Raw genomic sequence first — 12,477 nt, forward strand, 5'->3', positions numbered from 1 at the left:
TACCACATCATTGTAATACTGTCTGTGATAACAAGCAAAGGACAGGAAACCCAAAGATAATCAAGGGATTGGAGAGCATGCAAAGGGAACATCATTTGCTTGCATTCATGTGTCACAATTTGTCCTGTTCCAAATACCCTGAACCTTTATTCCACTGGATACAGCCCCAAAAGCAAAGTCTGAGGCATCCATTGTCACCAAGTAGCAAACTATGGAGTAAAAGGAAGACCTGGCTTGAGTGTCAAGTGACGCAGCCACCAACACAGTTCCGTTTTCAAAAACCCCAGAACCAGAAAGGATAGGCAATTCTGTTAGGTCCAGAGTTATGAAAAAACACTGAAATTTCCACACATGAAATCTGTCCAGAGGACTCATAAGAATGGTACAGGCCATGAACCCCAAGATTCTGCCCTGACAGACACCCAAGGCAAGATGGGTGAATTCCAGAGAGTCAAATGAGACCGCACTTCATCCTGACGAAGGAAATCCTCATACTGGATGCATTCAGAAGATAGCTCAGAGTGGGAATAAAAAAAGATTTCTCCCTGTTTATCAGACATCCCTGACTAAGAAAAAGGTTTATTACCCAATCAAAGGATTTATGGTAAGTCTTGAAAGCATATGCCACTATCAAGTAGTTGTCTAGATATAGAAAAGTGTGAATGCCCTGCAATCTACAATGGCTATTACTAGAATTAAGCACTTTTGAAAACACCCTGGAAGGAGTAAACAGCCCAAAGAGCAAAACAGGAAAAATGAAAGTGAAATGCAGCCATAGAAGAGCAGAAAATCTGTCAGAAACATAAATGATTGGGATAAGATTATAAGCATCCTTAAAATCTAAAGTTACAAGGAAGATGCCTGGGGAAATAACAGGCAACACCTACTGAAGAGACATAATACTGAAATTTTGATAACAAGGTTCAGAAAGGAAAGGTCAAGAATGGGCCTCCACAAACCTCCATCTTATGCTTCCTTTTCCTAGCAAACCTTTCTGAAAAGGTATGCTCACTACGGGAAAAATGCTCCTCAGCAAAATGTAAGAGAGGAAAGTCTCCTGGCCCCTTCCCTGGTGCCAAAAAATGTGGTTCTCCCTGTCACAAGAAGGGTAATGGAACAGCTGTAGAGGATATGCAAACTTCCAGGGTTTTAGTGGCTTTCTGAGGAGCAACACCAGATGGACCAAATAGAAAACATGAATGGTCTGAGGAATAACTCATGGCCACAGTGGAGTCATTCACCAATGATGGAGAGCTGAAAAAAAAAAAACAAATCTTCCTCATCAACTTGCCTTTTCTCTTGGACTGGGGAGGGATGAAATTCATAAAGTCAGAGAAGGAGTCCCTAAAATGTATCAGGATTAGGCAAGAAAAGAAACAAAGCTCAACACCTGAAGAGTAGTAATACATTCATCTATTACCCCCTTTTTTGCCCATGGGGTCGGGGTACCACTTCAGCAGTAACAATTTAGAGCCATTAGACAAGAAAAGAAAATGAGGTAGCAAGCACTGCTGTGTCCTACCAAAAATGACAGAACAAGCCACCCCTTTGGGGAGATAAAACTAACAAAAATGGAAGAATCTAATTGAAAACACTACGTACCTTACCAAAAAGTAACAACGAAAAATCTGCCATGAAAGAAACTGAAGGTCTGTCTGTAAGAGCAATACCATGCTGTAGCCAAAGAAAGAACATGTACTGCATTTTATAGTAGGTTTAAAAAAGAAGCAAAACGGAAGGTAACCCCAACAGGCCACTTATCTGCCAAGCCAGGAAAACAGACTGAAAGTGGACTTTCAAAGTCTAAGACACACTGTACACTTTGGCAGCGAGAAAGTTCTGAAGTTAAGCACTATAGCTGTTCTTTATTCCCTATGATCCAATGCAGGAGGCAGCCCCATTGGGGGGGGGGGGGGGGTGATCCTTGGCAGGGCATCCCACAGAGCCTAAGCTACTGCAACACTAATCTAACAAAAACATTTAGTAATCATCAATGCTCTCATTGCCAGATGACAAGCTAAATCCCCATCCAGTAAACAAGATCTGTTCTTTATTCCAGCCTCAAAAAAAAAAAAAAAAAAAAAAAGACATTCACCATCAGCTTTAGCCACTTCACACCTCCTTCACATCAAGCCAAAAAGAAAAAATGCCCTTTATCATTCCCTTACATACCTCTAAACCTTTTGGTACAAGTATTCTGGGCAACGTCAAAACGAAAGGGGAAACAAAGTCTCAAAATTAGGTCAGATATTAAATACTGCTTCTGTAAACTTACAAAACATGTTATTCAGACAATTTTCTATTAGCATAAAAGTGTTGAAGGAGATGAAGTAAGAAACAAGTTACCCATACCTGCACAGAACTAAACCCGAGGTACTTCCCTAACATTATACCAATGGACATTCTGAGAAATTCTGTAAAGCTGAGACTCCCTTATCAGCTCCGAATCCGGTTGTTTAATTATAATGTGCTACACTACTTCTTCGCTCTTGTTTTACTAACATTCTGCGTTCTAGAAATCTGCATCTTTAACTCATTCTTAAAAATTATTTTTGGAAAATACCACTCACCCAGGAAGCCAAGTTCTAAAGGGTAAACACTTCTTAATCCAACCAAGCTTCCCCCAATTTACTGTGGAAACAGCCATATTGGAACGCACTGTTTAGGACCCCAACGCTGGGTCAGGCTTGTCCTTTTCATTGCCCTGTGTCAAATACTGTGCGCAAAACTGTGACGTTCATGGTGTGACCTGAGTGATCTTGTGTGTGGTGTGCGAGACTGCTGGGTTCGGGGTACTGTAAGGGTTACAGCGATTGCTTTTGGTTTATATAACAGAGCGTCACCGATGTGTTGTATAATATTTAAACAGTTGATTGCTGTGGGCCCTGCTTATTAACAAAACGCGAGTTGTCTGTGCAGCATAACGGCGAACCATGGTTCAAAACCAGTCTGTGACAAATCTCACCAGAATCGGGGACAAACCCAGGAAAAAAATCAGGGACACTTTTAAAATATTATTAGTAATGTTAACCTGAAACATTGACACAATAAGAGAATGTTGGTTAATACAGTTTTTAAGTAAAAGACGTCTATAACTGTAATTATTCGCATTATTTGTTAAGTGTAATTCACTGCCTTTGTTTCCGAAAGTCACCGGTTGTAGGAGGGATTGAAAGGGACAGAGCAAAAGTTTGAGTCAAAATTGGGGATAGTTGGGGAGGTATGGGTGAAGTCTAAGTTTTATTATGTATAAAAACAGTTAGTTTACGTATGCATTTCAAACATTGGACTATTGGTTCATAGGTAGGTACTAGACTGTTTGCCCTAGGGCCAGTATAAGTCTAGCCAAAAAGGTACACTGGCTTTCGCCATCAAATTATTTTCCTGTGCTACTGTCGAGCTGAGCCACAGAATTGATTCCCGGGGTGAACACGGAAGTGACTAATTTAAAATATCAATATGCATCTAATACCTTAGTGTAGCACAGATGACGTCCGAAGTAGATGTCGACGATTGTATATATTTTATTTTTGTTTGCTAACCGGACTGGATCGCTTATCTGTGTGGACCATTGTTTGTCTCTTCCCGAGAGGTAGTTTAATAACGCAAAGCAGTAAGAATATATTGCATAAAACATTGTACTAAGGAGAAATCAAAACATTTTTTTTATTTCAAATCAATATTCCATCTTGTACAGTCTTGGAGATATGTAATAACAGTACAACATCATTGTTCGGCTATTCCATCTTGTACAGTCTTGGAGATATGTAATAACAATACAACGGGTTGGGAGGGTGGCCTAATGGTTAAGGTGTTTGCCTTGCAAACACAAGGTGCAGGGTTTGAGTCTCACAAAGGATTATTGGCTAGGCTTAAAATGGCTCACAAGGGCAGTTAGCTTAGTACTAACCTATGAACATCATCATCATTTTCGGCTCTTCCCGTTAGGAATCGCCACAACAGTACAACAAATTAGAGACTTGTAACACCAATTTTTGAGCGTGGACTAGATGCTTGATGGTACTGTAATTTGTGATTAACTGCAAGGATTACGTTTACTCTCAGTTGCATTAGTGTAACAGTTGCTAGTCCTGCAGGTGTGGGGATGGTGTTCCTACTCCACTCTAGCTCTCCCAAGTTTCTAGAATTCAAAGTAATATCTAGGTGGCAAAACATAACTATGGTGCATTTCAAAAAGAAGAAGGGAGGTTTGGGGGAGGGAGTGTATGCTCCATACATAGCTCTTAAAATTTCATCTCCAAAATTAATATTTTTTTTACTTTTGAATGCTTAGTGGCTAAAATTTAACTATTAAATCATAGTATCTATTCTTAACCAATGTTTTCATATTATGCCTAATTTGGTATAATTATTTAAATTGTATTTGTTTTTTGTATTATTTTTAAAGACTGTGAAATTATTCTTAAAATGTTTTGTAATACTTTGGAGCTTTTTCCCCCCAGGCTTTCACTGAAAATGGGCTTTTACCCAGTCAGACTTTCCCAGTAATCAAATCCATCCATCCTCAACCCCTTTTCCCATTTGCACATAGGATCGGGGTGTCACTTCAGCAGTGACAATCATCTCGAGCCAAGGTTTACACTGCTGAGTTGCTAGCCCTGCCAAGGTAATTCATTTGTACCACTCACTCGCACCTACGGACAATTTAGAGTGTCCAGTCCACCAACTGCATGTCTTTGGAATGTGGGAGGAAACCGGAGTACCTGGAGGAGACCCATGTGACCACAGGGAGAACATGCAGACTCTTCACAGAAGGCATCCCAGTAATCAAATGTCAACAAATAAATAATACTGTGATTGCTTTAGTGTGTTACATTTTTTTGGACCAGTAGTTTCTTTTGTTTGCACAGAGATGACAATAAACATCTGTTAATGCAAAATGTGTGTGTGTGTGTGGATTTTTTTTTTTCAAATATAAGTTGCAGTTTATTATGATTTAAACCATGATTCCTTTGAATTGTTTAATTATTAAAATATTGTTACTAACAGGGGAAGCTCTAAGGGCCTTTTTTGTTTTATTAACATACAGCCAGCACACATTTTATCAACTGTATCACTTGTTTTACACTGTACTACTTAGAGTGTTTGTGTTTAAAAGTTTGTGGAGATTGGTGTTGGATGGAGTTTGCTATGCGTATACTGGGGGTTACTCTTGTTCACAATGGCTGAGATGTCATAGAATATCTCTAAACCGTCTGTCTCCAAAATGTAGTCATTATCTCTCAATGTGGAACAAATGGGCAAAATGTGGAACACTTACTAAGAATTTCAATTAGGAAGCTCATGTCATTGTTACTGTTTATTCATACTTAAAATAGTTATTTGGTGAATTAATATGATTCAGTACTAATCATTAGTGTTTACCACTGATATTTAATAAAAAAATTCTTAATGATAATTGTATGTCAAACCCTAAATGTGGAACAGAGTGGAGCACTGCATTTTTAAATTTCGAAATGAGGAATGTTGTTCATAATGAGGTACAAGTGAGAATGATGTATCATAGGTAATACTGGTTTTAATATTGGACTGGCATAGCTAATCTGCTTGGACTGTATTTGAGAATACCATCAAAAGTTTAAGATTGTTATGGTTAATCCTTCCAGATGAGAAGTTGTTCAGTGAAAGCAAAGTAATTAAAAGTTATGTACTTGCCATTCATAATGACAAATATACATGGTTGTGGTTTATTCTGCACTAATAGGACTGTAGCTTCAACTCAGTCATCTTGGCACCCATGTCATTTTCTGGGGTTCATCTCCTGCATTTGTCCATAATATTCCCCTGCTCTCCACATTCCTCTCTAGATCAGAAAATGTTGCTCTGAGCATACACATCGCTGCCATACACCCATATCCATTCTATGCAACTCTCTTGATGTCTTAAGTACATAACTTTCATATCTGATGTGGTGTGGTTCAACAGCCTCTATTGCTTGCACATAATCCCCAGTAACTGTTATTGATAATCCTAGAAAAGAATGCCTTTGACAATGGTGACTCCAAAGGCCGAATGAGACCTAGAGATTACATCGACCTGGTAGTACTTTGCAAAGGTGCCTAGAAAAACCCTTGCAACAGTTGCACATATATCATCTGTGGAAACATTATGAAAGAACACCTGAGCCATGGTTATTACACTGGTGGAATGTGTTTTTGGCCAATTCAAAAAAGATTTGCCATTTTTTTTAGTAAGTAATTAATCTACATTCAGACAACCATCTTGCCAGCTATACATTGAAACTTTAGTGTCTAACCTTTACTAGTAAATGAGACAAATAGATGTAACATTTTTTCTGAGTTTCTTAGTGTGTTGGGGATAGAACCGCAGTTGCCTATGCATACTGATGCAATGAAGAAATAATTCCCCTTTATGTGAGTAGTTCAGGAAAACAGAAAGATTGATGGACTCCCTACCAGCTTCCATGTAAAGGAAGGTGTAGTGTGCAATACTACTTTATTGTTATGAAACACCATACAGAAAACAACTTAATACACAAGGCTTAAAGTTTAGAAGTACAACTGGCTAACACAATAGTTACTAAGAAAAGAGTCTTGCAGCAAATGAACTTCATCTCCACCTTGAGATAGTTCAAATGGTGGCTTAGTTAACTGCTCCAAAACAAAGCTAAGATCCCACAATGGAATCCGCTTTCTCTAAAGAGAAGCCCCTCTCTTGGAAATGTCTTGTAAATTTTAAGGGAAGTTGGGGAAGACGTTTGGCACCCCATATGGAAGTTAGAGAAAGTCACCATGGGAACTTTGAAGAAAACCTCAAGCCTGGTTCAAATATAAGACTGAAGAGAATTATGCTACAAGAGAGTTCATACATTCAGTTAGCATAAATTAAACAATCAAAGCACCCTAGGGTCAATTACAAAGTTTATTAGCTATACAAAGAAAGGGATTGACAATCTTGTAGCCGAAGACACTATTCTTTATACTTTCCGTTTTACATATAGTAAGAAAGAATAGGCTTTAACATCATTTCTTAGAAGGAGTTATACAGAAGTCAGGGGAACTCTGGAAGTTTGGGGAGGCTAGTTATTTTTCAGGCTTACAAAATCTAGTAGTGACTCAGCAGAATCTAACAATCCAATTTAATACAGGTTTAAACTGAAGCAGGTTTTAAGTATTAATTTTATACACTCAAACTTACATGTCTTAAATGTTCATGAACATAATTCTGTTTAGTGATTACAGGGGCCCTAAAATGCCTGGTCATGTACATTAGCTGCAACATCTGAACTTGTGAATATTTAGATTACTTTTTTCATTGCCTCGGCTAGCTAATTATTTTGTTGTAAATGTGATGCAAATACATAAATATCCATTTTTACAGACTGATTTATATTTACACTTTACTCTTAAACTAAACATCTGAAAGGATTAGTCTGCTACAGCTGATGACAGCAGAACATCGTGTTCATCCCAGCAAGAACTTTAAAATTATGTGTTTACCCTATTAACTCATTCAGTTTAATTAAGCTGTAGAAACTTATTTTGAAAACACCACTGGCTTGAGTATTTTGACAAGAATCAGGTTATAACCTCTAGGCTTAAATACAATACCAGCACAAATTCACCATTACAGTGGAATCAGGTTGCAAGTCTTAATACACTGAATATTAATTTCTGTAAACAACTTAAAAAAAACAGCTACAGACATGCTATCAAAACGTTTTGTTCAAGCTTTCATATGAGAGTTGAGTATTTTATTTGTGTTACTTAGTGGGGAAATATTTAGACCAATATACTATATGGACAGCATCTAATATGTCTTTAACTACACTAATAATTACATATTGCATGTTAAAACTCAACATTTCATATACTGAGGGTGGTATTAGAAGTGAATGCATGGAAGGCTTGCAATAATAAACTTGCAGGGGTAGAGCTAGAGATACACCAAGATAGAGACTTTTGAGTACAAGTTTAGTGGTATGCATATTGAATCTTGCTGTAGTTAGATGAAGGAGGAGGCATATATTTTATTTCACTGTTTGTATATATATATATATATATATATATATATACATATATATTATTTTCATTTGTAGCATATGTGTCTTATTTATTTTGCTTATGGGTTTGAAAGACTGGGTTTAGTCAAAAAAATATTTTCCATTGAGGCTGGGGGAGAAAAGCTCAAACATATTAAATTTGTAAACAAACATTCAGTAATATATATGAACATATATTTAGTAATATCGTTTAACAATTACATATGCATTTGCTAATTAAATTACATTCATATGAAATAAAGTCAACTATTGCAGTATAAAAGATATTGCTGCATTAGTAGATGTTGAATATTGTGCATTTGAAGAGGTGTATTAGTGAACTTATCAAATAGATCATATGATTAGTGTTTAGGAATTCAAAGAAATGGAGATGAGGGAGGGAACTATGTAAGGCAGAAAATGAATACTGCACTTAAGAGGCACGTTGTTTTCAAATGCGGGGATAAAAATAAAAAAGGACAGACACCAATTAGTTTAAGTAGAACCACAGACAATAAAATGCGTCTTAGTGTGGATAATCTGAATTTCAGGTTTACTAGTGCTTCTGTTAGCAGCTGTCTGTTTGGGACAAATGTTTCTGTTAGGAGGGTTACATTTCATTATTTCAAAATGTACATAGTTATTTGTTTTTTTTTAAGTTAATAGTTTTTGGGTGTTTTTTTTTTGAGAATTTTTAGTAAAAGAAAAAGGCTTGTAAAATGTGACATAGGTTCCAATGCTGATGATGAGAAAATAAAGTATAAAGTATTAACCTGCAAAACATTAATGGGTACATGTACCACAAAAGCTGGGAACAGACATTCAAAAAAGTTATCATGTATAGTAGGTGAGAATAATGACTTCTTACCATAATGGCGACATTTTCCATATTATCTTGGAATGCAAGTGGTTTCACAGGTATAGACAAAAAGGAAAGAATGCATATGTGACAAAGGAAGATACTGCCAGCATAGCTGTCCGGAATTTTGTAAATAATTATATGTGTTTTGTAAATATCAACATGATCTATGTAAGATGCTTGTGTTACAAATGTATTAGAACTGTATGTCATGTGCATAACAAATTGGTCTGTACAGACGTGTGTAAAAATGGTATTTTATGAAGTGCTTGTGCTTAAAATGTAAACACAGTGTGCCCTTCTAGAATAGAACAGAAATGTACATGCACTATTGTAACTGTTTAAATGTATATATTTTAACAGTGGACACTGGAATACGGGAGGTTCATTTCAGAAAAATAGCTGAAATTAAATTACTTTATACGCCAGGCTGGAGACATAATGTCTGTGCTGAGGAGCTTTCTGTGTTGTCTTTGAAGTGAACTAATTAATACCTCTGAAAGTATGAAGGAATGCAATTGTTTTATGACTTCCAACATCTGCCAAAGATCTGAGGTCTATGTATTTTCACAGGTATATGCTAAATACTGCCAGCTTCCAGCTGTGGGGGTTTCACCTGGGATAGAGTCGTATGACAAGAAATGACGTCATTCTGCCAGCTATCCCAGCAGTTATACCTGAGATATTAATTTGAGAACTCTCTGACAGAGACAGAGTATTTTGTATTCTGTCTAGGAACTGGCAACAACAAGAACCATCCACCACATCTGCCTTGCTCTGATGAAGTAAGTTACTAGGGAATATTATAATTCTCTGTAGTCAGAAATATAGCAAAGCTTAGTTTAGATATTTTTCTTTATTTATTTGAGATTGTCCTGCAATGTTCTTTTAAATGCTTTCTGTGATTTTGAACTCTGATGTCACTGTGATTATATACTGAGTATTTACTTGTTCTTTTATTATTTATTATTAAATATATTTAAACCTTTCATTGTGTCTGATCTGTCTAGAGCTATTTAAGTTTTGAGAGTACTTGCATCATCTATTTGGTGACACTGTGTGGACCACTCCTAATAGCCCTGCTCTTGGTAAAACTACCATTTGTATTAATATTAATATCATACAGCAAGATTGGACACCCTTTGTTAATGCCCTTAAAATAGCTGATAAGGAGTTGGCTGGTGGCAGTGATAACTACCTTATAGTCTGGGCAAAGGGGGCATAGCTAGTAAACCTATGCCAGCCTTTCTCATGTGTGTGTGTGTGTGTGTGTGTGTGTGTGTGTAAATCAAACCTCAAGGTGTGTGTGTGTCAGCTACTTGGGCAGGGACACAAAGCACTGGTTGGACAGAGAGGGTGCTGGAGGTCTTGGCTTGGCTACTCAGCTGAGATCTCATCTCTATAGACATGCCAGTGGGTAATTCTTATTGGGGATCTGGAGAAAGAGGGATAAACCAGCCCCAGCTTGACTGTGGTCTCTGTGTGCAATTAAGGGAAATTGCACTTGATGCAGAGCTGCATCTGGAAATGCTGTGTGTGTACTGTCATCCTCCCAATGTACGTCCCCCACTGGTGCCAGTGGTGAGGACTGAGGCTCCTTGATTACTGCTCCAGTGGTGGGTCATCACATTATTGGTTGGCAATGGTGGGATATCCACATACAGTGGATATAAAAAATGTACACACCCCTGTTAAAATGCCAGGTTTTTGTGATATATAAAAAATGAGACCACAATAAATAATTTCAAAAAGTTTCCCATCTTTAATGTGACCTATAACCTCTACAATTCAATAGAAAAACAAATCTGTTAGGGGAAAAATAAAAAACTTACAATAAGCTGTTTGCATAAGTGTGCACACCCTTAAACTAATAATTGTTGAAGCACCTTTTGATTTATTTACAGCATTCAGCTTTTTTGGGTACACACCTGCCATCAGTTAAAGAGACTGATTAACCCCAAATAAAGTTCGGCTGTCCTAGTAGGATTTTCCTGACATTAATTCAGTTGCCTGCTGCAGCAAAAGCCATGGTTCGCGGAGAGCTTACAAAGCATCAAAGGGCTCTCATTGTTGAAAGGAGTCAGCCAGGAGAAGGGTACAAAAAAATTTCCACAGCATTGGATATACCATGGAACACAGTGAAGACAGTCATCAAAAAGTGGAGAAAATATAGGACAACGGTGATGTTGTAAAGAACTGGACATCCCTCCAAAATCAATGAAAAGACAAGATGAAAACTGGTCAGGGAGGCTGCCAAGAGACCTACAGCAACACTGAAGGAGCTGCAGGAATTTCTGGCAAGTACTGGTTGTGTACTACATGTGAAAACAATCTCCCATACTCTTCATATGTCTGGACTGTGGGGTAGGGTTGCAAGACGGAAGCCTTTTCTTACACAGAAAAACATCCAGGCCTGGCTAAAATTTGCAAAACAATACTTCAAGCATGTCAAAAGCATGTGGGAAAATGTGTTATGGTCTGATGAGACCAAGGTTGAAATTTTTGGCCACAATTACAAAAGATATGTTTGGCGCAAAAACAACAATTTGCATTACCAAAAGAACACCATCCCCACAGTGAAGCACGGTGGTGGCAATATCATGCCTTGGGATTGCTTTTCTTCAACTGGAACTGGAGCTTTAGTCAAGGTGGAGGGAATTATGAACAGTTCCAAATACTCGTCACTTTTGGCCCAAAACCTTCAGGCACCTGCTAGAAAGCTGAATATAAAGAGAAATTTCACTTTTCAACACGACAGTGACCCCAAGCATACATCCAAATCAACAAAAGAATGGCTTCACCTAAAGAAAATTAAAGTTTTGGAATGGCCCAGCCCTAAATCCAATAGAATATCTCTGGGGTGACCTCAAGAGGGCTGTGCATAACAGATGCCCTCGCAATCTGACAGATTTGGAGCACTTTTGCAAGGAAGAGTGGGCAAATATTACCAAGTCAAGATGTGCCATGCTGATAGACTCCTACCCAAAAAGACTGAATGCTGTAATTAAATCAAAAGGTGCTTCAACAAAGTATTAGTTTAAGGGTATACACATTTATGCAACCACCTTATTGTACATTTTTTATATTTTTCTCCTAACAGATTTGTTTGTTTTTCAATTGAATTGTACAGGTTATAGGTTACATTAAAGGTGGGAAAAGTTTTGAAATTATTTATTGTGGTCTCACTTTTTATATCACAAAAACCTGGCATTTTAACAGGGGTGTGTACACTTTTTATATCCACTGTATTGGGATTCAGTGGTGTGGGTATTGAACTCCTGTAGCCTTTAAACAGTGGTCACTAAGAAGGTGTTTGTACTCTCAAGCAGCCACATGGGACATTCAGAGCTTCATATCACAGTAGTTTTATTTATTTTTTTCTTAGCTTAATTAGCGAGATCAGGCAAGGATGTCACAGAGGAGTATGGCAAACTGACAAAGAAACAGTTGGCTGAGATGTGCCAAGACAAAGGATTGGTGCATGCCAGCCTGACTAAAGCAGAACTGATTGCAGCTTTAGTCACAGCTGCATCACAGACCAGAGAACAACCAGACTGGCCTTGGGATGTACAGCTCTCAGAAAATGGACAGTTCA

At 37.7% G+C, this 12,477-nt stretch overlaps 1 protein-coding gene across 1 annotated transcript in view; it reads right to left on the reverse strand.

Annotated features, from left to right (window-relative positions):
• Positions 1-2,687, reverse strand: part of MRPS7 (mitochondrial ribosomal protein S7) — a 254,894-nt gene extending 252,207 nt beyond the window's left edge. The window contains exon 1 of the mRNA XM_044085032.1: positions 2,571-2,687. Coding sequence (XP_043940967.1) covers positions 2,571-2,647 — 77 coding nt within the window. The 5' untranslated portion in view covers positions 2,648-2,687. The remainder of the gene's footprint in view (positions 1-2,570) is intronic.
• Between the last annotated feature and the right edge of the window lie 9,790 nt (positions 2,688-12,477).

Source organism: Protopterus annectens, chromosome 10.part0 (assembly GCF_019279795.1).
Source record: "Protopterus annectens isolate FY-2018-M chromosome 10.part0, PAN1.0, whole genome shotgun sequence".
Classification (NCBI taxonomy): Eukaryota; Metazoa; Chordata; order Ceratodontiformes; family Protopteridae; genus Protopterus; species Protopterus annectens.